The sequence below is a fragment of the Babylonia areolata genome, chromosome 15 (assembly GCF_041734735.1).
Source record: "Babylonia areolata isolate BAREFJ2019XMU chromosome 15, ASM4173473v1, whole genome shotgun sequence".
Classification (NCBI taxonomy): Eukaryota; Metazoa; Mollusca; class Gastropoda; order Neogastropoda; family Buccinidae; genus Babylonia; species Babylonia areolata.
In genome coordinates, this window is record NC_134890.1 from 22,901,205 (window position 1) to 22,913,704 (window position 12,500).

The 12,500-nt window shown below is 42.3% G+C and overlaps 1 protein-coding gene across 1 annotated transcript in view; it reads left to right on the forward strand.

Annotated features, from left to right (window-relative positions):
• The window catches only part of LOC143290492 (solute carrier family 49 member 4-like), a 33,254-nt gene that overhangs the window by 10,072 nt on the left and 10,682 nt on the right, over positions 1 to 12,500 (forward strand). Inside the window, exons 5-10 of the mRNA XM_076599990.1 lie at positions 520 to 583; positions 1,088 to 1,116; positions 2,629 to 2,682; positions 5,082 to 5,211; positions 8,852 to 8,960; positions 9,825 to 9,892. Of these exons, the coding sequence (XP_076456105.1) occupies positions 520 to 583; positions 1,088 to 1,116; positions 2,629 to 2,682; positions 5,082 to 5,211; positions 8,852 to 8,960; positions 9,825 to 9,892 (454 nt within the window). The remainder of the gene's footprint in view (positions 1 to 519; positions 584 to 1,087; positions 1,117 to 2,628; positions 2,683 to 5,081; positions 5,212 to 8,851; positions 8,961 to 9,824; positions 9,893 to 12,500) is intronic.

Sequence of the window (12,500 nt, forward strand, 5' to 3'; positions counted from 1 at the left end):
CCTCACGAACTCTCTATAATTATTGACAGCTCAGCGTGTTAACCGTTCTTCCACGTTCCTCGATTCGATATGACGTAGAGAGCGTTTCGGACATCCACGCCTTTTTTTGTGAACAGGGAACGAGCGATGACGTCATGAAACAAGGATTGTCAGAGTGATTTCCCTTCATTTCGGTCTACTTCACTTTTGTTGATTCTACGATCCAACTTGCTCGAACACTTTCTTTTTCCTTTTTTTTTTTTTTTCTCTCTCTTTTTTTTTCGTGTGCAGTTATAATAAGTCAAACAAGGTAATGATTTCATCTAGCAGTGTGCAATTCTGAGAATAAAAATGTGACTGATGTGGTATGGAATTGCTCTGTGACGTATGTGACAATACAATTCATTGAATGAAGTGACAGATTTGTCTGGTTAGAGAATGAAAATAAAAAGAAGGGAAAAAAAAGTGTGTATGAACTGAATTGTTAAGTCTACGAGCAGTGTTACATTTCTACATCTGTGACCTTTTGATGTGGAACAGGACCCATGATGGTGCCCGATGTTCCTCATAACTCCACCCTCTCGGCAGACGTGCACCTTGACAGGTAAACTGGCCCCAACAGGTGTTGAGACTATGAGCAGTTTTTTGTGTTTTCCTTTCACTTGCATGCCTGTACTGTACCTACGTTCAGTCATGTGGAGTCACTCATGCATTCATTGATGGACAGAGAAATGAGCAGGTGAACTAGCACACACAAATGACATGCACATGCGTACACAGACACAGTCTCAAGCACACATGCACGTGCAGGTTGCACACGCTCACACACACACACACACACACACACACTGAGTGACACACATATAATTAATGTTCATAAACTGAAAACTCTAAATCAGTTTGATACGTATGTGTGCATGTTTGTGTGTGTGCTTGTGTGTGTGTATGTGTACGCATGTATGTGTGTGTTTGTGTGTGTGTGCATGTGTGTGTGTGTGGGCCTCTTTTCATAGTTTGGAAGAGAGACAGCACAAGAGACAGTGAATGTAATATTGGAAATTCCAACACTGGTACTTCATAATCATGCTGTTGTCCTTTTCTGTTTCAGTATGGAATTTCTGCTGCACAATCAGACAAGTAAGTTCCCCCCTCCCCCCTCCAACTTTCCAAACTGTCATTGGCCAGCGCCTTTTTGACTCACTTGTGTAAACAAAGTGAGTCTATGTTTTAACCCGGTGTTCGGTTGTCTGTGTGTGTGTGTGTGTCCGTGGTAAACTTTAACATTGACATTTTCTCTGCAAATACTTTGTCAGTTGACACCAAATTTGGCATAAAAATAGGAAAAAAAATCAGTTCTTTCCAGTCATCTTGTTTAAAACAATATTGCACCTCTGGGATGGGCACAAAAAAATAAAAAAGAAGCCTAATTATATGCAAACTGCATTTACTGTTATATTTATATTTTTTTGTATTCTCTAAACTTGGCACTTTGACCTCTTATTCTGACACAACAACAAGAGGAGTCATTATTATCATTTTTTTGTTCAAACAGGAACTTCTTTTGCTAAGCATGGAATTTTTATTTATTTTGCAAACGTTTTGGTGCAGGTAGTAAAAAAGGGGAATTACTCTGTAATTAATGCTAGGGGACGTAATTTATCACAAGTGAGTCTTGAAGGCCTTGCCTCTCTTGTTCGGATTGTCTTTTCTGATGACTTAGAGTTAGAAATGATTATGGTGAGTCGTTGCTCCGACTGGAGCTGGTTATTTGCATGTTCTGTGTGTCGTTGTTATATCAGTACTTGCAGTTTCTGTTTGGTGATCCAGCTGCCTTGGTGCAGTGTCTCAGTGGATTCCAGATACAGGATATGTCAAAGGAGAGGGATGTGTGTGTGTGTTTGTATGTGTGTGTGTGTATATATGTGTGTGTGTGTTTCTGTGTGTGTGTGTGTTTCTTTGTGTGTGTGTGTGTGTGTGTGTGTGTGTGTGTGAAGTCAAGTCAGGTCAACATTTTTATTTCAAGATGGTAATTGAATAATCAACAACTGCTTTTTTACATCAAGCCATCTGTGTGTGTGTGTGTGTGTGCGTGCGTGTGTATACATGTGTGTGCTTGCATGAGCATGCAAGTGTGCAGGCCTTAGTTTGAGGTGACAGAACTGATTACTTAATCAGGTAGTAAGAGAGCTGCTGTTAACAGTTCTGTACATGCACTATTTCAGTCACAAAAACAAAGAGTTGAAGGTGATGAAAAACAAAACAGAAAGGAGCAGAGAAAACTCACGTATTACAGGAGGTTAATGTCATGGATATAAAGAGAGAGAAAAGACGTAAAAAGGAAGAAGATTTGTGTGTTCATTCTTTAGTTTAACATCTTTTCACTGTAAGTGATATTAGACGAGGGTAGGAAAAAAAAAATTGAGTGGGTGGAGGGAGGGGTGGGGAAATTACTGTGTACGCATGCGAGTAAGTGAAAGTGTGAGTGTGTGTGTGTGTGTGTGTGTGTGTGTGTGTGTGTGTGTGTTTGCATACTTACATGTCCACATTTGGTCTTATATATGCATGCTGTCTGTACACAAAATGAAGATAAAGACACACAAAATGGTCTGTTGTTTCTATGTATAACGCACTCCATTTGATTCTGAACAGAGCTCGCTCGGATAGAAGAGGAGAAGAAAGCCATACTGCGACTGATGTACATTGGTGAGTGCTGCCGTGTTCCCAGCTCTGGAGGAGCGGAGACTTTTACTTTTCTTTTTTTTTTTCTTTTTTTTTTTCTCTTCCCCATCAACTGCACTGTTTCAGTGGCATTACTCCCACATCCCTCATTCCAAGTGCCCCATACACAGCCACACCTGGGTTCATCTGTCTCAGTTCCAGTGCCGGCAGGCCACATCATTCATTCATTTTGCCCATCGCTCCTGGTAGAGCATAGGCCATAGATGACCCCTCGCCATCGCACTCTGTTCTGGGCTGTTCTGGCCATTCCAGTCCAGCTGGTCCCTTGCTGCTTCAGCTCTGCCTTGGTATCTCGCCTCCAGCTGTTGCGAGGCCGGCCTCTCTTCCTCTTTCCCTGCGGGTTCCAGGTCGGGGCTTGGCGCGTGATGCTGGACGCTAGCTTCCTGAGGGTGTGTCCGATCCAGCCCCACTCCTGCCATCGGATCTTGTAGATGCGCCTCAGACAGGTGTTGAAGAATGTCTGAATCTTCTGCTGCATCGTCTGTGTTGTCCGCCATGTCTCGCATCCATAGAGCAGAATTGACTTCATATTGGAGTTGAAGATGCGGAGTTTGGTTTTCATACTGATTGCTCCAATTGCCCAGATGTTCTAGGCAGGCCACAGGGAACCATAAATATTAGGTCGCCAGGAAACCACACACTGGAGCGGAGACTTTGAGTGTCTTGCTGTGTGCGGTATATTGTTGTAGGGGCTGAGGAAACACGGATCCTGTGGCTTGAGTCATCAGTTGACGGGGGCGCAATAGCCGAGTGGTTAAAGCGTTGGACTTTCAATCTGAGGGTCCCGGGTACAGCGCCTGGTGGTAAAAGGTGGAAATTTTTCGATCTCACAGGTCAGCATATGTGCAGACCTGCTAGTTCCAGAACCCTCTTCCTGTGTCCGATACACATGTTGAAGATCCTGTAATCCATGTCAGCGTTCAGTGGGTTATGGAAACAAGAACATACCCAGCATGCTCCCCCCCCTCCCCCAAAATCAGAGTATGGCTGCCTATATGGTGGGGTAAAAACAGTCATTGATTGATTGATTGATGTGGATACTTATATAGCGCCTATCCTCGGTCAGAGACCAAGCTCTAAGCGCTTTACATACATGGGGACATTTGCACCACAGGCTGCCTACCTGGGTAGAGCCAACTGACGGCTGCCACTGGGCGCTCATCATTCGTTTCCTGTGTCATTCAATCAGATTTCAGACGCACACACATACACACTCAGACAGACATGTAACATTTTACGTCTATGACCGTTTTTATTTATTTACCCCGCCATGTAGGCAGCCATACTGTTTTCAGGGGTGTGCATGCTGGGTATATTCTTGTTTCCATAACCCACCAAACGCTGACATGGATTACAGGATCTTTAACGTGCGTATTTGATCTTCTGCGTGCGCATACACACGAAGGGGGTTCAGGCACTAGCAGGTCTGCACATATGTTGACCTGGGAGATGGGAAAAATCTTCACCCTTTACCCAGCAGGTGCACCGAGATTCGAACCCAGGACCCTCAGATTGAAAGTCCAGCGCTTTAACCATTCGGCTATTGCACCCTCATACACGTGAAAGCCCACTCATGTACATATGAGTGGATGTGGGAGTTGCAGCCCACGAATGAAGAAGAGTCATCAGTTATATAATTTAGATTAGTTTGCTTGTGAATGTCAGGGGGGGGGGGGGGGGGGGGGGGGAGATAAAAAAGATCAGTTTGTACATTTTTTTCTGTAAGGGAGGGTATGACTAGATCTTCAGTATTTAAAAAAAAAAAGATGAAATTCCGGCACAAAAGAGTAAGGCAGAAAATCATGTAATTTGTTATCAAGAAAAACACAGCAAAAACAAAAACATAAAGCACCCATTTAAAATGTTTGAAAGCATCAGTTTACAGATTTTGGAAGGATTTTTTTTTTTTTTTTTTTTTTGGGGGGGGGGGGGGGGGATCAAAGGGGAGTGGGCCTGGCGGTTCGTTTGATATTTTTATTGTTATGCATTGGGAATGTTCTTGGTGAATGTTTTGTAATTTCTATATGAATAATGCTCTTGATGGTGGAAGGAAACAAGTACAGATAACTCTTCCGTGATTGTGAAAAATGATTTTATATATTTATGAAAAAAATGATGATAAATAAAAGGTTGGTGACAGGATTAGGGGGAAGCACAAATCATGTCATTAGTGTGAGTGTTAAACAAGAGAACCACTGTGTGTGTGTGTGCGTGCGTGAAATGCGTACGTGCTTGTGTGTGTTCCAAGTGTGTGTATGTACACACATACATCTTGTTTTGTGAGTGCATGAATAATAATGCATGTGCTTCCCATGCATTCTTTCACACTCATTCACGTGCGTAACTGTTTTCACCCATGGCAGAGTGCGGTTGGGCGTGTGCAATCTTCCTGGCCATGGTGATTTACTTCCCAAAGAAACCCCCGCTTCCGCCCAGCCCCTCGGCCGCCCTGCAGAGGGAAGATTTCCTCAGCGGTCTTCGGCGTATCGTCTGGTGAGTCAGCTCTGTTGGTGTCCTCTTGCTGTTCAATTCTGCTGGGGGGCTCAGCGATCCTGCTGATACCGCTGGGCGATGAAGTAGTTTTCATTTAAAGGGGGGAAAAAAGAAGCAGCCTTGAACAGTGGAAGAAGACGGGCGCAATAGCCGAGTGGTTAAAGCATTGGACTGTCAATCTGAGGGTCCCGGATTCGAATCACGGTGACGGCGCCTGGTGGGTGAAGGGTGGAGATTTTTACGATCTCCCAGGTCAATATATGTGCAGACCTGCTAGTGCCTGAACCCCCTTCGTGTGTATATGCAAGCAGAAGATCAAATACGCACGTTAAAGATCCTGTAATCCATGTCAGCGTTCGGTGGGTTATGGAAACAAGAACATACCCAGCATGCACACCCCCGAAAACGGAGTATGGCTGCCTACATGGCGGGGTAAAAACGGTCATACACGTAAAAAGCCCACTCGTGTGCATACGAGTGAACGCAGAAGAAGAAGAAGAAGAACAGTGGAAGAAATTTCTGCCAGATAAAAGGAAAAGAAGGCAGAGATTACTTTAAGATATATGGATCCCCCCTCCCCCTCCCGCTCCCCCATCTCCCATTATTTGTGCTTTTTCACTTCATCAAGTGTTTGCACTCTCTTCCCCAGCAAAACTCAAAACAGGTCCCCAATCAGTTTCAGTTTCAGTTTCTCAAGGAGGTGTCATTGCATTCAGACCACTCCATGTACACTACGCCACACCTGCTAGGCAGATACTTGACAGCAGCGTAACCCATAACCCACTAATCCGGCCTTGAGTGCATGCATATATATATATATATTTTGTGTACCTATCAGAGTGGATTTCTTCTACTAAATTTTGCCAGAAACAACATTTTTGTTGCCATGGGTTCATTTTCAGTGCGCCAAGTGCATGCTGCACACAGGACCACGGTTTATCATCTCATCGAAATGACTAGACACTTAGTTTGATTTAGTTCTGATTTTCTAGTCTAGTTTTTTGTTCTAGTGGAGTGATGGCCTAGAGGTAACGCGTCCGCCTAGAAAGCGAGAGAATCTGAGCGCGCTGGTTCGAATCACGGCTTGGCCGCCGATAATTTTTTCCCCCTCCACTAGACCTTGAGTGGTGGTCTGGACGCTAGTCATTCGGATGAGACGATAAACCGAGGTCCCGTGTGCAGCATGCACTTAGCGCACGTAAAAGAACCCACGGCAACAAAAGGGTTGTTCCTGGCAAAATTCTGTAGAAAAATCCACTTCGGTAGGAATAACAAATCAAAATGCACGCAGGAAAAAATACGAAAAAAAAAAGGGTGGTGCTGTAGTGTAGCGACGCGCTCTCCCTGAGGAGAGCAACCCGAATTTCACACAGAGCAATCTGTTGTGATAAAAAGAAATACAAATACAAATAGTCAAATTAAGGCGAGAGCAGGAATTGAACCCAGATCCTCACGGACTCTGTCATAGGGTACAGGCCGTCCCACTGGACCAGATTATGAAAGGTCGCAGAAAATGGGGCAATTATATTTCTATTATTTGATAATGAATGAGGAGGAGGAGGATATGATCTGATGCTGCTAGGGAGGTCCATTTAGGTTTAGGGGTACATGACAGGCTGTACTCAACGCTTTCGTTTCACACTGTATCCTGGCATTAATCAGGCCCAAGAGATGTAGACACCTGCTGTGTTAGGAAATATGAGCCACACTGCCAGAAATGCATTCATGAAATGGATGACCTTTGATTGTTTGTCCAGGTCTTCCCATTTGAGCCCTTAACTCTCTCCATACGAACGGCGAAAGAGACGACGTTAACAGCGTTTCACTCTAATTACCATCATCAAAATATTTCAGGTGGAAGGCTCTTATACTGAAGACGTGAATGTTGACAAAGAATACCACAATTCTGACGACGGAAGCTAAAGGTTGGGTCATTCAGACACCCACTGGACATCTGAGGGGTCTGTGTAGAGGAGAAGAGAGGACTGGCCATACTGAGTGAGTTAACACACACCAAGAGCTGGATAGAAGGTGGGCGTGGGCCAGAAAATCCCACCCCTTTTGGGGTTTGAACCTGTGTCCTTCCAGTTGTCTGTCCGAGGTGCTGACCACTTTGCCATGGTTTTGTTTGCTATGGTTGTGTCATTGACTCTGTGCCTTTATTCTCCGGATTAGCGGACTTAGTGGACTTGTTGGTGTGTACTCTTACACAGTAGTCAGTGTAATAAGTATGTATTAGTATTGTTATCCCCCCACCACACTTTTTTTTTCTCCTTTTCTCTTTCTTGTTGGCTTTCATAAATAAGCCTGTTTCACTGGATTTAGTGAATGTAAAGATGAACAAACACTGTGTAGGAATGCTAAAATGGATAAAACTTAAATACACAGACATGCCTTATCATTACTGAGGGCCTGTATTTGTCTTGGAAAAATGAAAAAAAATGGACAGGGTGTTCCAGAAATATGGATATTTGCTGCATGTCCTGGAAAATAATAAATATCTGACCGTAACATTCTTTTTCCAAACTGTCTAGTGGGTACAGATGTACTGTTAGATGGCTTTCCGACCATTGTCAAAGACACTTCGTTAAGACTTACGGAAATGCTGCCAAATATTACCGAAGCCACTTCGTGAAAAGCCGGAACTGTTCAAACAGTACCGAAGCCATTTTGTGAAAGTCTGCTTAATTTCAGTCACTGGCGAAGTAACTTCGGCAAAACCAACCATTGTTTCTGGCTGTCAGATGACTGTTGTATGTTTGCTGAGAAGTTCCATGAAAATAATACCCTGTCCCTGATTCTGATGCGCATTGTTCCTGAAAAGCAGGTTTGGGGGTAGGCATGCCTGCATACAGAAGACATCATTATTCATCCTGCTTCACTTTGGATGAGGAATGAAAATAACTGGACTTTTGTAAAATTTTCTAAAAGCATTTTTGTTGTGAGAGAGAGACTCAGAGAGAAAGAGAGAGAGAGAGAGAGTGTGTGTGTATATGTGTGGTGTGTGTGTGTGTGTGTGTCTTTAACTGTCACTTTGTATTGTTTTATCTTATTTCATATTTATTTCAGTTTATTTTGTTTCACGTATGTATCGTACTGTTTAATCAGTGCTGACCACTGTGCTACACTGGATGATATGTTGTCATGTCGATGATGAAGATAACCTATGCCGGTGTCTGCATGTAATCTGTTTTTTGTTCTGACGATGACGGGCGCAATAGCCGAGTGGTTAAAGCGTTGGACTGTCAATCTGAGGGTCCCGGGTTCGAATCACAGTGACGGCACCTGGTGGGTAAAGGGTGGAGATTTTTCCCATCTCTCAGGTCAACATATGTGCAGACCTGCTAGTGCCTGAACCCCCTTCGTGTGTATATGCAAGCAGAAGATCAAATACGCACGTTAAAGATCCTGTAATCCATGTCAGCGTTTGATGGGTTATGGAAACAAGAACATACCCAGCATGCACACCCCAAAAACGGAGTATGGCTGCCTACATGGCGGGGTAAAAACGGTCATACACGTAAAAGCCCACTCGTGTGCATACGAGTGAACGCAGAAGAAGAAGAAGTTCTGATGATGGATGGTGATATTGAGGACGCTGACGCCAATTCTGATGTTGTGTGTGTCTTGATGCGAGCAGCTGTCCCCAGTTTTGGGTCCTTGGCGTGGTGTACGGCGTATCACAGGGCGTGCTGAACTGCTGGTCAGCTATCCTGGATGTTTTGCTGAAACCGCATGGAATTGGAGAGGTGAGTTGGACATTGTATGGTACCGTGCCATTTTCAAGGAGGCATCACAGTGCGTGTACTGATCCCTATTCGCTACAATATATCTGCTGTAAAGAAGAAGAAAATTCTATAGAGAGAGAGTTAATTTTTGTTACCTGCACTTGTTTTTCTCCACTACTTAGTTGTACAAATATATGCCTATATATAGGAGTGGAATGATGGCCTAGAGGTAACACGTCCATCTAGGAAACGAGAGAATCTGAGCACGCTGGTTCGAATCACGGCTCGGCCGCCGATATTTTATCCCCCTCCACTAGACCTTTAGTGGTAGTCTGGACGCTGGTCATTTAGATGCGATGATAAACTGAGGTCCCATGTGCAGCATGCACTTTGTGCACGTAAAATAACCCATGGCAATGAAAGGGCCTGGCAAAATTCTGTGGAGAAAATCCGTTATAAGAAAAACAAATAAAACTGCATGCAGGGGAAAAAAAAAAAAGGTTGACACTGTAGTGTAGTGATGCACTTTCCATGGGGAGAGCAGCCCGAATTTCACACACAGAAATCTGTTGTGGTAAAAAAAAAGAAGTAAAAAATAAATACAAATACAGATATATATATATATATATATATATAGAGAGAGAGAGAGAGAGAGAGGTAAATATACATATGACAATAGATATGAAGCAGATGCCTGACCTTCATTATATTTTAACTACTCATACCTAACTGTGTACATTGTCACACACACACACACACACACACACACCGAGCGATACAATACATGCAATGCAGTGCAATGCAATACAATACAATACAATACAATAGAAATTTTGAAGGAAAGACCCATGCACTGTTTTGGTGAACTGATGTTGTCTTTTTCAGACTACTGCAGGGTGGATAGGCTTTTTTTCCATTGTTGGAGGTTGTGTCTTTTCCATCCTGATATCAATGTGAGTACTGTGTTGGGTCACAGACTATAATGGCATGCGCTGATGTTAGTAATGTGTTGGATGTTAGTTATGTGTTGGATCACAGACTATAATGACAGGAGCTGATGTTACTTTTGTTAGTTATGTGTTGGATCACAGACTATAATGACACAAGCTGATGTTAGTAATGTGTTGGGTCACAGACTGTAGTGACATGAGGTGATGTTTGTAATGTGTTTGGTCACAGACTATAATGACATAGTAATGTGTTGGGTCACAGACTATAGTGACATGAGGTGATGTTTGTAATGTGTTTGGTCACAGACTATAATGCCAAAGTAATATGTTTGGTCACAGACTATAGTGACATGAGGTGATGATTGTAATGTGTTTGGTCACAGACTATAATGACAAAGTAATGTGTTTGGTCACAGACTATAGTGACATGAGGTGATGTTTGTAATGTGTTTGGTCACAGACTATAATGACAAAGTAATGTGTTTGGTCACAGACTGTAGTGACATGAGGTGATGTTTGTAATGTGTTTGGTCACAGACTATAATGACAAAGTAATGTGTTTGGTCACAGACTATAGTGACATGAGGTGATGTTTGTAATGTGTTTGGTCACAGACTGTAGTGACATGAGGTGATGTTTGTAATGTGTTTGGTCACAGACTATAATGACAAAGTAATATGTTTGGTCACAGACTATAGTGACATGAGGTGATGTTTGTAATGTGTTGGGTCACAGACTATAATGACAAAGTAATATGTTTGGTCACAGACTATAGTGACATGAGGTGATGTTTGTAATGTGTTGGGTCACAGACTGTTATGACATGAGGTGATGTTAGTTATGTGTTGGATCACAGACTATAATGACAGGAGCTGATGTTACTTTTGTTAGTTATGTGTTGGATCACAGACTATAATGACACAAGCTGATGTTAGTAATGTTTTGGGTCACAGACTGTAGTGACATGAGGTGATGTTTGTAATGTGTTTGATGATAGTTATGTGTTGGGTCACAGACTATAATGACAGGGTCACAGACTATAATGACAGGAGCTGATGTTTGTAATGTGTTTGATCACAGACTATAGTGACATGAGCTGATGTTAGTTATGTGTTTGATGTTAGTTATGTGTTGGGTCACAGACTATAATGACAGGAGCTGATGTTAGTAATGTGTTTGATGTTTGTTATGTGTTGGATCACAGACTATAATGACAGGTGCTGATGTTAGTTATGTGTTGGGTCACAGACTATAATGACAGGAGCTGATGTTAGTTAAGTGTTGGGTCACAGACTATAATGACAGGAGCTGATGTTAGTAATGTGTTTGATGTTTGTTATGTGTTGGATCACAGATTATAATGACACAAGCTGATGTTAGTAATGTGTTTGGTCACAGACTGTAGTGACATGAGGTGATGTTTGTAATGTGTTTGGTCACAGACTATAATGACATAGTAATGTGTTGGGTCACAGACTATAGTGACATGAGGTGATGTTTGTAATGTGTTTGGTCACAGACTGTAGTGACATGAGGTGATGTTTGTAATGTGTTTGGTCACAGACTATAATGACAAAGTAATGTGTTTGGTCACAGACTATAGTGACATGAGGTGATGTTTGTAATGTGTTTGGTCACAGACTATAATGACATAGTAATGTGTTGGGTCACAGACTATAGTGACATGAGGTGATGATTGTAATGTGTTTGGTCACAGACTATAATGACATAGTAATGTGTTGGGTCACAGACTATAGTGACATGAGGTGATGTTTGTAATGTGTTTGGTCACAGACTATAATGACATAGTAATGTGTTGGGTCACAGACTATAGTGACATGAGGTGATGTTTGTAATGTGTTTGGTCACAGACTATAATGACATAGTGATGTGTTGGGTCACAGACTATAGTGACATGAAGTGATGTTTGTAATGTGTTTGGTCACAGACTGTAGTGACATGAGGTGATGTTTGTAATGTGTTTGGTCACAGACTATAATGCCAAAGTAATATGTTTGGTCACAGACTATAGTGACATGAGGTGATGTTTGTAATGTGTTGGGTCACAGACTATAATGACAAAGTAATATGTTTGGTCACAGACTATAGTGACATGAGGTGATGTTTGTAATGTGTTGGGTCACAGACTGTTATGACATGAGGTGATGTTAGTTATGTGTTGGATCACAGACTATAATGACACAAGCTGATGTTAGTAATGTTTTGGGTCACAGACTGTAGTGACATGAGGTGATGTTTGTAATGTGTTTGATGTTAGTTATGTGTTGGGTCACAGACTATAATGACAGGGTCACAGACTATAATGACAGGAGCTGATGTTTGTAATGTGTTTGATCACAGACTATAGTGACATGAGCTGATGTTAGTTATGTGTTGGATGTTAGTTATGTGTTGGGTCACAGACTATAATGACACAAGCTGATGTTAGTAATGTGTTGGGTCACAGACTATAATGACACAAGCTGATGTTAGTAATGTGTTGGGTCACAGACTGTAGTGACATGAGGTGATGTTTGTAATGTGTTTGGTCACAGACTATAATGACAAAGTAATATGTTTGGTCACAGACTATAGTGACATGAGGTGATGT